Below are 15,851 nucleotides of genomic sequence, written 5' to 3'. Positions count from 1 at the left end.
TCCTGATAACAAGTCCAAAGTATGTGAGATGAAGTCTTGCCATCCTCGCTTGTAAGGAGCATTCTGGCTGTCCTTCTTCCAAGACAGATCTGTTTGTTCTTCTGGCAGTCCATGGTATATTCAATATTCTTCACCAACACCATAATTCAAAAGCATCAATTCTTCTTCTGTCTTCCTTATTCATCGTCCAGTTTTTGGATGCTTATTGTTGTTGTTAGGTGCCATCGAGTCAGTTCCGACTCATAACGACCCAATGCACAGCAGAACAAAACACCGCCCAGTCCTGCGCCATCCTCACAGTCGATGTTATGCTTGAGCCCAGTGTTGCAGCCACTGTGTCAATCCAGCTTGTTGAGGGTCTTCCTCTTTTTGGCTGACCTTCTACTTTACCTAGCATGATGTCCTTCTCCAGGGACTGATCCCTCCTGATAACATGTCCAAAGTATGTGAGAAGACGTAGTCTCGCCATCTTTGGTTCTAAAGAGCACTCTGGTTGTACTTCTTCCAAGACAGATTTGTTCTTTCTTTTGGCAGTCCATGGTATAGTCAATATTCTTTGCTAACACCACAATTCAAAGGCGTCAATTCTTCTTCGGTCTTCCTTATTCATTATCCAGATTTCACATGCACATGACGTGACTGAAAAAACCATGGCTTGGGTCAGGCTCACCTTAAGTCTTCAAGGTGACATCCCTGCTTTTCAACACTTTAAAGAGGTCTTCTGCAGCCGATTTGCCCAATGCGTCTTTTGATTTCTTGACTGTTGCTTCCCTGGGTGTTGACTATGGATCCAAGTAAAATGAAATCCTTGACAACTTCAATCTCTTCTGTTCATCACGATGTTGCTTACTGGTCCAGTTGTGGGGATTTTTGTTTTCTTAATTTTGAGGTGTAATCTGTAATAAAGGCTGTGATCTTTGATCTTCATCAGTAAGGACTTCAAGTCCTCTTCACTTTCAGCAAGCAAGGTTGTGTCATCTGCATATCACAGGTTATTAATGAGTCTTCCTCCAATCCTGATGGCCATTCTTCTTCATAGAGTCCAGCTTCTCAGGTTATTTGTTCAGCATACAGATTGAATAAGTATGGTGAAAGGGTACAACCCTGACACACACCTTTCCTAACTTTAAACCACGGAGTATCCCCTTGTTCTGTTTGAATGACTGCCTCTTGATCTATGTACAAGTTCCTCATGAGCACAATTAAGTGTTCTGGAATTCCCCTTCTTCACAACGTTATTCATAATTTGTTATGATTCATACAGTCAAATGCCTTTGCATAGTCAATGAAACACAGGTAAACATCTTTCTGGTATTCTCTTTCAGCCAGGATCCATCTACATCAGCAATGATATTCCTGGTTCCACGTCCTCTTCTGAATCCGACTTGAATTTCTGGCAGTTCCCTGTCGATATACTGCTGCAGCCGCTTTTGAATGATCTTCAGCAAAATTTAACTTGTGTGTGATATTAATGATACTGTTTGATAATTTCCGCATTCTGTTGGATCACCTTTCTTGGAAATAGTCATAATTACGGATCTCTTCCAGTCAGTTGGCCAGGTAGCTGTCTTCCAAATTTCTTGGCATAGATGAGTGAGCGCTTCCAGTGCTGCATCTGTTTGTTGAAACATCTCAATTCGTATTGCATCAATTCCTGGAGCCTTGTTTTTCGCAAATGCCTTCAATGCAGCTTGGACTTCTTCCTTCAGTATCATCAGTTCCTGATCATATGCTACCTCCTGAAATGGCTGAATGTCAACCAATTATTTTTGGTATAGTGACTCTGTGTATTCCTTCCATCTTTTAATGCTTCCTGCATCATTAATATTTTCCCCGTAGAATCCTTCACTATTGCAACTCGAAGCTTGAATTTTTTTCTTCAGTTCTTTCAGGTTGAGAAACACTGAGCATGTTCTTCCCTTTTGGTTTTCTACCTTCAAGTCTTTGCACATGTCATTATAATACTTCACTTTGTCTTCTCGAGCCGCCCTTTGAAATCTTCTATTCAGCTCTTTTACTTCATCATTTCTTCCTTTCAGTTTAGCTACTCGAGGCAAGTGAAAATACCATGGCTTGGGTCAGGTGCACCTTAGTCCTCAAGGTGACTTCTTTGCTTTTTAACACTTTAAAGAGGTCTTTTGCAAGAGATTTACCCAATGCAATACATCATCTGTTTTCCTGATTGCTGCTTCCACGGGCGTTGATTGTGGATCCAAGTAAAATGAAATCCTTGACAACTTCAATCTTTTCTCTGTTTATCACGATACTTCTTACTGGTCCAATTGTGAGGATTTTTATTTTTTTGTTAAGGTGTAATCCATACTGAAGGCTGTAGTCTTTAATCTTCATCAGTTAAGTGCTTCCAAGTTCTCTTCACTTTCAGCAACTAAAGTTGTGTCATCTGCATATCATAGGTTGTTAAGGAGTCTTCCTCCAATTCTGATGCCCCGTTCTTCATATAGGCCAGCTTCTTGGATTATTTGCTTGGCATACTGACTAAGTATGGTGAAAGGATACACCTCTGACATACACCTTTCCCGGTTTTAAACCACAATGTCATGGAGATTCACTTTAATTTTCTCTGTGCGGAATATAGCATAGGCTCCTCATCCTTGACAAAAATAAAAGTGGCCTTTAGAGTCTAAAGTAGCTCTCTGAATCCTCTCCCCAAATTCTCCATGTGCAAACCCCACTTTCTGAAAATTACCTGCTACTAATAAAATAACCCATGTTGTTGTTCTCATGTGCTGTCAAGTCAACAGAAGTCAAAAATTACAACTGAACCTGTACACAGAGGTAAACTCTTACTATCCAGAAAGGGATATCCAGCTACAAGATTGTGTACCTAGGATGTCTGAGCCATCTTTCCACTAAGTCACAATACTTGCTCTTTGCCCCAGGGAGTAAGCAGGGAAATGGGTCTTAGTTTCTAGCCCAAAGTCAGAAAGAAACTAGCTATCTGAGATTAAGATGACAGACGATTAGTTTGTTGCCAATTTTTTCATTACAAAAAATGTTGCAACAAAGCTTCCTCTACATATATACATATGCAAATGTCTGAGTATTTCCAGAAGTAGAATTTCTGGGTCAAAGGAATATGCACTTAAAATTGTTATAGAGATAATATTGCTATAGAGCCATATTGATCTCTAAAAAAGACTGGATCAATTTATATTCCCAGCAGTGGTGTATGAAATGTGTATTTCTTCCTGTCCTCTTCAGTCTTTTTAATTTGTGCCAATCTAATGTGTGCAAACTCGTGTCAAGTTGATTTACATTTCCCTGATTTTACCAGCTCACATGTTTATTGGCCCATTTGTATTTCTTTTTTTGGGAATGGCCTGATCATATCATTTGCCCATTGTTCTGTTTGGTTGGTTGTCTTCACACAGATTTGTAGAATTTATCATATTTTTCTTCTAACCTGCTACTTATCTTTAATTTTGTTTATGGTATCTTTTAACATAGACATTTTTGTGAAACTGGATCTCTCAATCTTTTCTTTTATGACTCCTTTGCTTTATATCTCGTTTAGGATAGCCTTCTCTACTGCATCAAGAATATACTCAATTATTTATAATAATTTTATAGCTGTGAATTTTAAATTCAGAACTTAAATATACAATAAATTATTTCCGTGCACTGTATGAAAGAGGGCGGTAATTGTTCCAAAAAATGGATAGGCAACTGTCCTTACATTATTTACAGAAAAGTCATTCCTTCTACACTGATTTGAAATGCCACCTTTATCATACACTAAATTGACATGTTCTGGAGGAGAATTAGAAAAATCCCAATATTCAGGCCTAATCACCTTGGACAAAAAATCTATTGCTCTTTAAGAATGCATACAATCAATACAAAGCAACATCACAGAATCTTAAAAGCTAAGATTTACAAATAAAGAAGCATGTAACATTTATTCCTTAATAAGGCTATTACTTACAAGATGCAGACAACCTCAGATGTGCTAGCAAACATTTTGTGGTAAGGTCATTAAAAAAAAAAAAAAAACCCTTTACTACTAAAGTATTAACTAGTTATAAATATCAAATGGCCTAAAGGATAAATTCAGTTTAATTTAGCTGGTAACTTCTTTTCAAATATAAAGCCCATCAATACCACTATCTGAGGAGACAGGTCTTCTGTTGTGCACCTGGAAGCCTGGGCAGGAAAGCCCAGGAAGACTGACCCAGCTGACTCCCGCCTCCAACCAGCAGGCAGAATTTTTTTTTGCTGCTCCCACAGTCTAAGCTGCTCAGACAAAAGCAACCCATTCACACCAACAAACAATGTTACTACTTGGTTATGTGAGTGTCTTCTACTGTAGAGACTCAATACCCCATATGAGATTTTACCTAAAAGCAAATGCATGTGACACAGAGAACTGCCCCATAGGGTTTTCTTGGCTATAATCTTTACAGAAGTAAATCTCCAAGTCTTTCTCCCATGGAGCCACTGGGGTGGGTTCAAACCACCAACCTTTTGGTTAGCAGCTGAGGGCTTAACTGTTTGTGCCACCAGGGCTCTCTCCATATGAGATGCGTATGTAATAATCTGACTTCTTAGGGCACGGTAATCTTGTTGTCTAGAGTAAAAGCAATGAAAGAAACTTAATTTGACTGACTCTAGTGTTACCATGAGTTTATTCCAAATGCTGAGCAAAACATACTTGATAGCCTTCAAACTCTACCTAGGGATGTATCCTTACTAAAATATTACATATATGCATAAGTTTCTGGGCTCTATTCAATCCTCACTGTCTATTTATCCATTCCTACATCATTATTATATGTTTTAATTATAGCTTGAAGTATCCTTCAATATCTAGGAGAGCAAATTCCTCTATTTCTTTTTCAAAAAGCTCTCAGCCATTTTTCTTTATTTACTCTTGCAATGAATTGTAGATTCAGTTTGTTAAAATCTATTAAAAATCCCTTGGGCAGATACCATCTTATCCAAATGACCAAAGTTAACAGCACCAATAATGGGATAAATCATATCATGTGCCTCTAGATATGATACAACAAGAAGAGCACATTACTTCATTGGTATTCCTGCCAGAAATACATGAAGCATTTAGGGGTAAAGGGACAACATGTCTACAATTTATTCTCACATGATTCAAAAAGAAAACCAATATGTATAGGTATGTATGTTTTATGTATAGACAAAGAGCGAAAAGGGGAAAGGAGAGAAGACTGAAAAAGATGGAGAAGGATAAAGTAAATGTGATAAAATCTTAACATTTGGAGAATCTGAGTAAAGGCTACAAGAGAATTTTTTACCATTCTTGCAACTTTTCTGTAGTTCTGAAATTATGTCAAAATGAAAGTTAAATTTTAAGAAAGTCCCTTAGGGATTTTATTTGAGGTTACTTCAAAGAAATCAATATTATTACAAGATAGAGCCTACCTAGGAACATAATCTGTAGCCATTTATTCTAGTCTTCTTTGATAAGCTTCAATATGGTTTCATTGTTTTCTTGGGGTTTTTTTTTTTACTAAGTATTTTATAATTTTCAATGCAAATGTAAACAGATCATCTCTTCTGTTTTATTTTCTAATTGATTACTGTTAATATATATACCTGTTGCTGGCGAGTCGATTCTAACTCATAGTGACCCTAAAGGACAGAGTAGAACTGCCCACTAGGGTTTCCAAGGAGCAGCTGGTGGATTCCAACTGCTGACCTTTTGGTTAGCAACCATGCTCTTAAGCACTGTGCCACTAGGGCTCCATTAACCTACAGGAAAGTGATTTATCTTTGTAAGTTTAAATTGTATCCAATCAACTTAATGAACTCTAATATTAGTTATCATTAGTTAATTATCTTGAATTGTATGAGTAGACAATCGTATCATTTGCTATTAATGACAACTTTCAGCTCTTTCTTTTTTTTTTTCCTGGTCTTCTATTGTATCGTCTGAGACCTCCAGAACAAGGCTGAATAGTGGAGGTGATTGTGGGCATCTTTGTCTTGTTCTTGACTTTAATGAAGATACTGCTCATGTTTCACCATTATATATGATGTTTGCTACTGGTTTCTTGTAGAGATTCTGTTAATAACTCTAGATGCCTAAAATTTTTTTTCCTTACCAGAAATAGGTGTGGATTTTTTAAATAAAATATTCATTGAAATATACAGAAAGTACATACATCATAAGGATTGAGCTCGATAAATTTTAACAAAATGAACAATGAGAATCAAATTTTTACATTTTTAAAATTTTTATTGTGTTCTTAGGTGAAAGTTTACAGCACAAATTAGTTTATCATTCAAAAAATTTATACACAAATTGTTTTGTGACATTGGTTGCAATCCCTGGAATGTGTCAGCACTCTCCCTCTTTCCCTTTATACCTCAAGTTCCCCATGTCCATTCATCCAGGTTTCCTTTTCCTTCCTGAGAATCAAATTTTATTAAATTTATTTTTGTTATCTATCACACTTGATCCCTGGTGATGCAGTAGTTAAGCGCTCGGCTGCTAACTGAAAGGTCAGCAGTTCAAACCCACCAGCTGCTCTGCAGGAGAAAGATGTGGCAGTCTGCTTCTGTAAAATTTACAGCCTTGGAAACCCTATGGGAAGTTCTACTCTGTCCTATAGAGTCGCTGTGAGTTGGAATTGACTCCACAGCAGTGGGTTTTGGTGAGAATCACACTTCTTCCTTTAATCTATTAAAGCAGTAAAATATACTCCACAGATAAACCCCACTTGATCTTGATTTCATTTAAGTTTATCCCTGCCATCTTATAAATTCTTTACTTACCATTCTTTCTTATCATTTCTTTTTTCCACTTTTAAGATTTAGCTAAAATAATCAAGTTTTCTTTTTTCCTAGGAAGATCTACAACCTCTTACCCCTAATATTTTAACAAGCATACCTAAACTTTTATTTTTATGACAATAGTAAGAAGAATAATTAAGAATAAATCAAGTCTGAAAATAAACTTAACTATTACTGGGTTTTTGTTTTTGTTTTAATCTTGGGGTTACCCCTGGACTGACGATGGGAAGCAGGACCCTGATTTTTTAAATTTAACTCCCTTTATTGTGAAATATAACACACATATAGGAACATATATAAATATAAATGTATAGTTTGACAAATTATTACAAGGGGAATATCATCCAGGTCAAGAAACAGAATATTGTCAGCACCCAGCAGCCCCCTTAACTAACCCTTTCTGATTACAACCTCCTCTAACCCACTCCTTCCCTTCTACCAACAACACCTGTTGACGTGGAGTCGATTCCGACTCAGTGACCCTATAGGACAGAGTAGAGCTGCTCCATAGGGTTTGCAAGGAGCAGCTAGTAGATTTGAACTGCTGATCTTTTGGTTAGCAGCCATAGCTCTTAATCACTGCACCAGGGCCAAAAAAGCCAACATCAATGGCCTGTTCTGAGGTAATCTGTTTACTGATTTTTATGGCAATCATAAAAGTTGCTTTCTTTTTATAGGTCTATCATAGCTAGGTAAGCATCCCTAAACTATGATTTTGTCCTGTCTTTGAAGTCTATTTGAACAGAATGATATAGTATAAATTCTTTCTGGGCTTTTTCACAATTATTTTTTGAGATTCATCCATGTTGTTGGAGAAGTGCCCTATTCATTTCCATTGTCAAAAATTATTTGTGTGAATATATACCAGAGCTTATTTATCCAGTCTCTGTTGTGTGAATGGACACTGGGCTGTTTCAAATTTGTGGTTCTTAATGCTGCTAGAAAGATTTGTGTACATGTTTTCAGGCACACAAGGGCCCACATTTCTGTTGGCTATATATCTAGAAGTGGAATTTCTGAGTCATAGTGTATGGAAATCTTTAACTTTACTGGATAAGGCCAAACTGTTTTTCAAATGGTTGTGTCAATTTACATATCCACCAGCATCATGTCAGAGTTCCTGTTGCTCTACATCTTTGCCAATACTTGTTTTTGACTGGACTGTCAGTCTTTTTAATTTAGCAATTCTGTGGATTCCTAGGCCTATCTCATTGTGGTTTTAATATGCATTTCTCTCATTACTAATGAGGTTGAGCACCTTTTCTTATGTTTATTGGCCATTTGGATTTTTCCTTTTGGGAACTGCTTGCTCAGGTCTTTTATAGATTCTTCTATTGAGATGTGTCTGTCTTTTTCTTAATGCTTTGTACAAATTCTTTATAAATGCTTGAGATAAGGACCTTTACTTTTCCATATTATTTGAATTTTTCTCTTAGTAAGCAGATATTACACCTGTAAATTTTAAAACAAAAAGGAATCAATACATAGAATTGGCGCCCACTCCCTACCAAGCAAAATAATATCTTTACTTTCTCCCCACCCCTAATTTGTTTAAATCATCTGAAATTTTAGTTCCAAACTTTTTGTTTATACAGACATACATACCATATATACACAAACAAATAAGCATATTTGTTTGTGTAAGCATGTGTGTGTGTATATATATATATTTTTTCTTAACAATTATATTAAGCTTCCTGGTCACTATTTAGATGAAAGTTTTAGTTTTACTGGTTTCTCTGCATACTACTGCTTCTTATATCTATCTTCCTCTTTCTTGGATTTGTTTTTCATTTTACTGGGAGTACCTACCTCTTCAAGTAATTTTCTCAAAAATGGTGTGTGAGTGGTAAACTTACAGTGTTCTTATTTACTTTGACCCTCCCTCCCCCTCCCACGCACACACACTTAAACATTACTGAGGCTGGGTACAGAATTCTGTGTTCAAAGTAATTTTCCCTCTGTGTACAGAATTCTGTGTTCAAAGAACACTGAGGACACTTATCTTCTAGCAAACCACATTGCTGAGGAGAAATCCTATGTCAGTCTGATTCTTTTCTTGAGTCCTATGTAACTGTTCTCTATTTCTGGAGTCATAAGCAGTTCAGTAATGTATAGGTAGGTCTTTTTGGTTTTCATTTCTCCTGCTTGGTACTTGGTGGGCCCTATATACCTGAAAACACGGAGTCTTTCTTCAGTACAGGGAAATGTTCTTTGCTTTCTCCCTTACACTGTTGGATCTCTCCTTCTGTGACTCCTATTAAATGGATACTGGATCTCTTTTGGATCTACCCTCAAAGTATGAAAATATTCCTCAGGTACTTTCTATGTTTTGGTCTTGGCCTGGATATTTCCTCTACTTTATTTTCATGAAAAGTAGTTGGTCTTAAGCTTGTCTACTATTTAGCCCTCCTACTGAATTTTTATATCAGCAATCAAGGCTTTAATATAGAACTAAATAATTCTTTAATCATTCGTTTTTCACCATGGCAGCTGGTTTTTGATTTATGGATCCAATCCACTCTTGACTCTCTGAAGATATGGCCTGTGATTAGAACTCCTTGAAGTTCCATTCTGCTTACTATATTATCTCTGTTTCCTCGTCAGTCAGCTGTTCTGTTCGCTCATCTTAGTCATCCTCTTTCAAGTCTAGCTTCCCTCACATGTCTTGTGAGCCTTGATTACCTATTCATATTAATAAATAAAGGACCAAATTGATTAACAGTCATAAGAGGTCTGGGTTTTCTCTGTTAGTCTGTCTCCATAACCTCCAAATGGAAGGCCTGTCTGACTGTGGGCCTCTTCAGATAAGTCTCTGACAGACAGACTTCCCTTTAGAAGTGGAGAAAAAGAAAGCACTTTTGCCTTACTATTGCCCAAAAAAAGGAAGGCTGTATTCTGGTGGCATGGTCCTTTAATGTGCTTTAGTCCTGATGGAGCTCCCTTTCTCTACCCCATGCCACCTTCCTCACCTGTCTACTGTGGTGGCCCATTACCTAAGGCTCTACTTTGCGCTCTCTCTCCAATCCCAGTCCATGCTAGCAATGCCTGCCAACTCTCCCCAAAGCAAATCCCCACTTTGCTTGAAGAGCTGTTCTCATGGCTCTATCCTGGGAACCAATGGCATTGCCAGAGATCTTCATATGAAGGAGGGAGAGAAAGAGTAAGGGAAATAACTATTTTGAAGCCAGTCCTTTAGTTTTTAATTGGCCCTGATGTTCTACTTTCTCCCAGCTTGCTCCCTCTTCCTCTACTTCTGACTCTAAGCTTATAGTTTCAGGGAAGAGGCGCTACTAAGAAAATCTCTGGTTTCCATCATGCAGCAGGAGCACCTATTTTGGGTTGCATTCACTTTGTTCTGGTTCCTCAATAATTTAATTCCAACTGCTTTCTGTTACTCTGCAATTTCTAGAAAATTGCTGGGACTATAACAATAACAATAGTGATAGCTGCTAACATTAATTCAATGTTTGCTAAACGTAAGACTCTTCTAAGTGCTTTGTATGTGTTCTTTTTCTTAATCCTCACAACAGGCCTAGGAATTAGGTGCTATTATCATTATCCCAAGGAAACTAAGGCAAAAAAAAGACTGAGCAACTTGCCTAAGGTCATAGAGTTGGTAAATGGCAGAACCTGGATTCAGATCCAGGTAGTCTGGCTTCAAGGGCTTCCTTTTCTGTTTTTCAATACAACTTTGATTTATTCTTTTTCTTCTGTTCATTTTATCATTTTCAATGACATCCGAGAAGCAGGGGAAGGCAAAGCAGTGCATTCAGTCCATCATTTTGTACTGAAAGCCCAGTATTCTGTTCATTACAACACACTTTAGAATTGGTAGAAATATCTTTTAAAGATGCAAGATCTAGAGAAGGAATCTAGTGGCTGAAAATGGGCCCTATGAGACTGTTTTCAATCAGATCAACATACAGTAAGGTATAGGAAAGAGGCTGTTTTAAAAGTATATTAAAAAAAAAGAAGAATGAAACATTAAAGAATAGCATTTTCATATTCTCAGCAATTCATTAGTTCACTGTCACTACCACCAGAGAGAAGTTAAGAACATATTAAAATTCTAGTCCCATCCTATTGCCTGACAGTGACTTTTTAAATAATTTAATTCAATTCAATTCAAATATGTATGATATACCTACTACATGCATTATGCTATGAACTGGAGATAAGAAATGAAAGGCCCTGTCCTTGCCCTTACAGAGCTTACAGTCTAATGGGAGGCACTATAATTCAGTGCGGTGAAGTGCTATGATACAGGCAGGTAGGTATACAGAGGGTGCCATCAGAACAAAGAGGACACAGGCCTGCCAGAGACGTTTCCCTGGAAGTAACTCTTAGACTAGTGTTAAAGGTACACTGTTAATGCTTGGGAGATAAAACTGAATTTATCATCTCTTCCCTAAAACCTGCCCTTCAGTCCACCTGGATAACCTGGTAAAGAGCACTCCAGTCCACACTGAAAGCTGGAAGTCATATCAGACTCTTCCCTCCTCCTCTTCAATTAGTCATTAAGTCTTGTCTAATTATACTTCTTTATATTTCAAATAATTTCCCTACTACAACTACCTTAAGTTCCAGCCTCCATCATTTCTCACCTTGATAACTGTAATAATCTCCTAACTGGTCTTTCAGGTAATTCTCTTCACTGGCTAAAAACCAAATCTGATCCTGAAAATTCCCCAGCAGTGGCTCCGCACTTGATCTGGATGGGCCCTCTGCTTCTTCTCTCCGTGCCCTCTCTTACCATACTGAACTTCCTACAGTTCCTGAAAGCACCATGCTGTTTTGCCTAAATGCCTTTACTCAAGTTGCTTGGTTCCCATGGTCTGAAACGTTCCAAACCTCCCTGGCTAACACCTACTCATCCTTTAAGTACATCCCTTCCAAAAAATCATCCTGATGGCCACTCCTCCCCGCCCTCCATCCAAGCTGAGTCAGGTCCCTCTTCTGTGTGCTCCCATGCCATACTTCCTCATCAGGGCACTTATCACAAAGAATTCCACTCAATTTATTCTGTAATTGTCTGTTCATCTGATTACCTACTATCTACATTATCAAGCCTAGCAGACTGACGGAACATAGGAAGTAATCAAGAAATACTGAAAGAATGAACGAACGAACGAACGAACGAAGATAGTTAAGCCTGTTGATGAGATAACCAAAGGAGATGATGGAAAGAAGGACAGAACTTTGGAGCAATACCCACCTTTTGTGGGTAGGAAGAAAAGAAGCCAGTGAAGTAAAACAGAATGAACAATCAAAGAGGTAGGAAGAAAACATCTAGGATTACATAATTAAGCAACCCGAAAGAAGAGAAAACTTTAAGAAGGTGCAGGTGGCCAAGAGCATCAAACACTACAAACAGGTCAAGGAAGGTGAGAATTAAGAAAAGGCCACTGACTAAGAGGCGGTCACACTGATACCGCTAGCGCACCTCACCTCACTCTTCTCAGCACTGTCAGACATCATCTTTCTTAGCCATTGTTTGAAGCAATTTAAGGCTTACATATAATCAATGGTATGAAACTTACCTGGGCTAATCTTTCCTTTCCCTGATTAAAAAAAATGAAAGACACAGAACATACAAAAGAAAATCCCATCATCCAGATAGAACCACGGTTACATCACTATTTTCTTTGTTTATGTTTATTTTTTTAAACATGATTGATATTATATTGAATTCTATATCCTAATTAGACAATTTCTTAATTATGGTTATATTTAGTCAGTCCAAGTTAATATTCTTATTGTAAATCAATAAATTAGCATTCTAATTTAGAAACAGGAAAAAAAAAAACCTGTTACAAACTTAAACATGCCTGCTTGGCCATGCATGCATAATGGTTTTTCTGTCACATAATACTAAAGTTACCTATTAATTTGTATCAATAAAATTATTTATGCTAAAAGGTAGCACACTACCCTAGTATCCAATCTTGTCTTGACCCGTTTAGGCTTGACTTTAATCTCTTCATGCTCTGGAGCTTGGCTGCTAAAAATAGGTTAGGCACTAGATACAGAAACATCTATAGCAGCTGCTACATTCCCCCCCCCCCACCTTTTTTTTTTAATCTCTTCAATCAAAATTAGATACACTGGCTTATAAACAATTTAATAAAGTCTAAACTACACCATTAAGCATGCTTGTCTGAAATTTGTTATTATCTAGAAAAATAGTGTGAATCAGTGTTTTCAACCCTCTTCTAAGATTTTCTTTTTTCGGTATGGACTAAGTTTTAGTGGAAAAAAATAAAAAGTAGAAGGAACACAATATTTCTAAAAGTAAGAACTGCTAGGTCAAGGGTGTCAACATATGTAAGGCTTTTGATACATACTGCCAAACTGAATCCAGGAATTACACTTCTATCAATATATGAGCTTCATTTCCCCATACCTCTGCCAACACTAGGTATTCTTATTTTTAATCTTTGTCAATCTAATAGGTGAAAATTATATCTTATTATTTTTATTGGCATCTTTATAACAATAGTGAAAATAAATATTTGTTTATATTTATTGGTCACTCACATTTCTTCTTTATGAATTGAGTATTCGTGTCTTTTTACCTATTTTTCTAGCAGTAATTTGCTTTTTAAACTATTGATTTATAAGAGCTCTTTTTATATTCATGATATTAACCATTTCTTACAAATATATTTCCTCTTTTTTATTTACATTTTAATTTTATTTATGGTATTTGACATAAGTTTTTAATTTTACATAGTCACATCAATTAAATCTTTTATTTTTTCTTTAGAATCATATTTAAAAAATTCTTTTCCACGCTCTATTACATAAAATTACTCAATGTTCTTTTTATTATAGCTATAGTGAAATAATATTGATATTAGTGAGATGATTTATTTCTACCCCCTAATACACATTAAGTGTTTCTAACTCCCTCAAATTTATAATTACAATTCCAACCGTGATCAATATGGAACATAGGTTTAAAATTAAGTTCTAGACTTTTCTTACTCCAATTTTAGCTTTTTACACAATTAAAAAAAAACAGAGTTTGAATTTAGAAAATTCATTGAAAGTTCCCTTTAACCCATATGAAGCACAGATCTCTTGCTAGTTGTCACCCACCTCTCAAAAACCTGTTAGGGATCCTTATGATGGGACAGGACTGAATGAAGCGTCTCCTAACTGGGTCCCATCGTATTTTCTTCTTACCTGTTACCACAATTATCAGCAATAAGTCAGACACATACAACACATGGCAAATAATACATAGTTACTGTAGTTATAAAGACAGAAAAACAGGAAACAAAACAATGCTTGAATACAGAAAGAAGTGATGTAAAGTAGCATTTAACCCTGTTTTGGAAGTCAAAACAAAATTAAATTAACACATAAGCAGTGATGGAGGTTTCCAATTCTTATTCCCAAAAGAATACAAATAATTGTGCACACTTTTTTCTGAATTCTAGTTCAATAGTATGTGCACTCAATAACCACCAATGCCATCTTGTGGCAAAAATTCACCAGGAGCTTTAAGCACAGATTAAAAACTACCACATTTAAAACATGAGTAAATGCCAAAAAAAAGGAGCTTTGACCAAAACTAATTAACTATAACTTAGGCTCCTGTGTTCTTCCAGGTTTAATATCATTCGTTTATTAGTTACATGGTTAAGAGGCTAAAGTAATGGGCACCATTGTTTAAATATGAAATAAGCTAGTTGTGCCATAATTAAAATTTTACGATAGCAACAAAATAAAACAAACATTTAGTATTTTAGCACTTCCACCACACACACAGAAAAAAGTTCATCTGCCTTCCTAGGAAAATCAGCTCTACATTAAACCCAATTAAAAACTGGCTTCTTGTAAAATAGAGGAAAAATGCAAAGCATCATGGAACTAACTGTTAAACTGAATGATTTTCTCTCTTCCTAAAAGTTTTGATAGCTCTCAAAGATAGCTTTTATTAACAGTATGAACAATTAACTTTTGCAAAGTGTTTAAAGTTTACAAAGAGCTTTCACATATATTATCTCATTTGAGTCTCATAACAACTCTTTATTCATTCGACAATCATTTTATTAAGCACCTGCTCTGCTTCTAGCCCTAGACTAGGCCCTAGGGTTGCAAGGGGGATATGACTCCTCCCCTCAACCAGCTATCCTCTTGTGAAGAAGGCAGATGGGTAAACAAATAATTACGTCACAATGAAGTAAATGCTACAACAGGTGCCATAAAAAAACACTGTGAGGAAGACATCATCTTCTTAATTTTACAAATAAGGAAGCAAAAGGAAAATTGAGTGACTTTTATGGCTGAGTCAGGATTCAAGCCAAGACTTTCTGACTCTAAAATATGCATTCTTTTCACTACTCCACACTTTACCCTGTCTCAAATAATTCTCTAAATGGAGAACAGTTTTTATTTTTGGCAACTGCAAATATATTCAGGTGTTCATCAGTGAGCCCTAGTTTGCTGTATGTAGTACTTGTGCATAGAGATACACAAATTCTATGTAATGAAACAGCATTACCTGCACATGTGTAGTTAATACTGTGGAGGAGACAGACTCGTGGGCAAGGGGAAGAATTGTTTATTTGCAAAAGGCTTTGTCTTTTAATCTTCTAAGTCTTTTAAATCAGTGGTTCCCAAATGTTGGTCTACAGACCACTGCTAGGGCTAAGGTGAAGATTCACCAGTCCAACACAAAATGAAAAAAATATGGGCAAGGCAGTTAAGTTTCTCAAAAAGCTAAAATGTTCCATTTAAAGGCCTGCCCTCTTTCAAACATTAGAGGCTTTTTGTTGTCAAAATATTGTTTATTTTATGAAATAATGGGGATAAACGGTAGTTGATTTTGTCTTTTAATATCCTTTCTTAGAAACACAGAAAAACTGCAAGCCTATGTCTATCCCAAAATATACATGTTTTTTTTAATTTTACAGGTTTATGACATCCAAAAGTCTGGAAAACCACTGCTTTAACTATTACAATTATTTGTTATGACTCTTGAGTCCAACCCTGTGATACACACTGTAAAAGGATACGTAAGATGTATAAGAAGCCTCCCCTGCCCTCAA

General features: G+C 36.4%; 1 protein-coding gene across 1 annotated transcript in view; it reads right to left on the bottom strand.

Moving 5' to 3' along the window:
- Window positions 1-15,851, bottom strand: part of KLHDC10 (kelch domain containing 10) — a 67,366-nt gene that overhangs the window by 18,605 nt on the left and 32,910 nt on the right. Inside the window, exon 2 of the mRNA XM_004382667.1 lies at window positions 13,894-13,980. Within this exon, the coding sequence (XP_004382724.1) occupies window positions 13,894-13,980 (87 nt within the window). The remainder of the gene's footprint in view (window positions 1-13,893; window positions 13,981-15,851) is intronic.

Source organism: Trichechus manatus, unplaced genomic scaffold, assembly GCF_000243295.1.
Source record: "Trichechus manatus latirostris isolate Lorelei unplaced genomic scaffold, TriManLat1.0 scaffold00097, whole genome shotgun sequence".
Lineage (NCBI taxonomy): Eukaryota > Metazoa > Chordata > Mammalia > Sirenia > Trichechidae > Trichechus > Trichechus manatus.
Note: the sequence above shows the minus strand (reverse complement) of the source record. Positions and strands in the feature narration are given on the sequence as shown.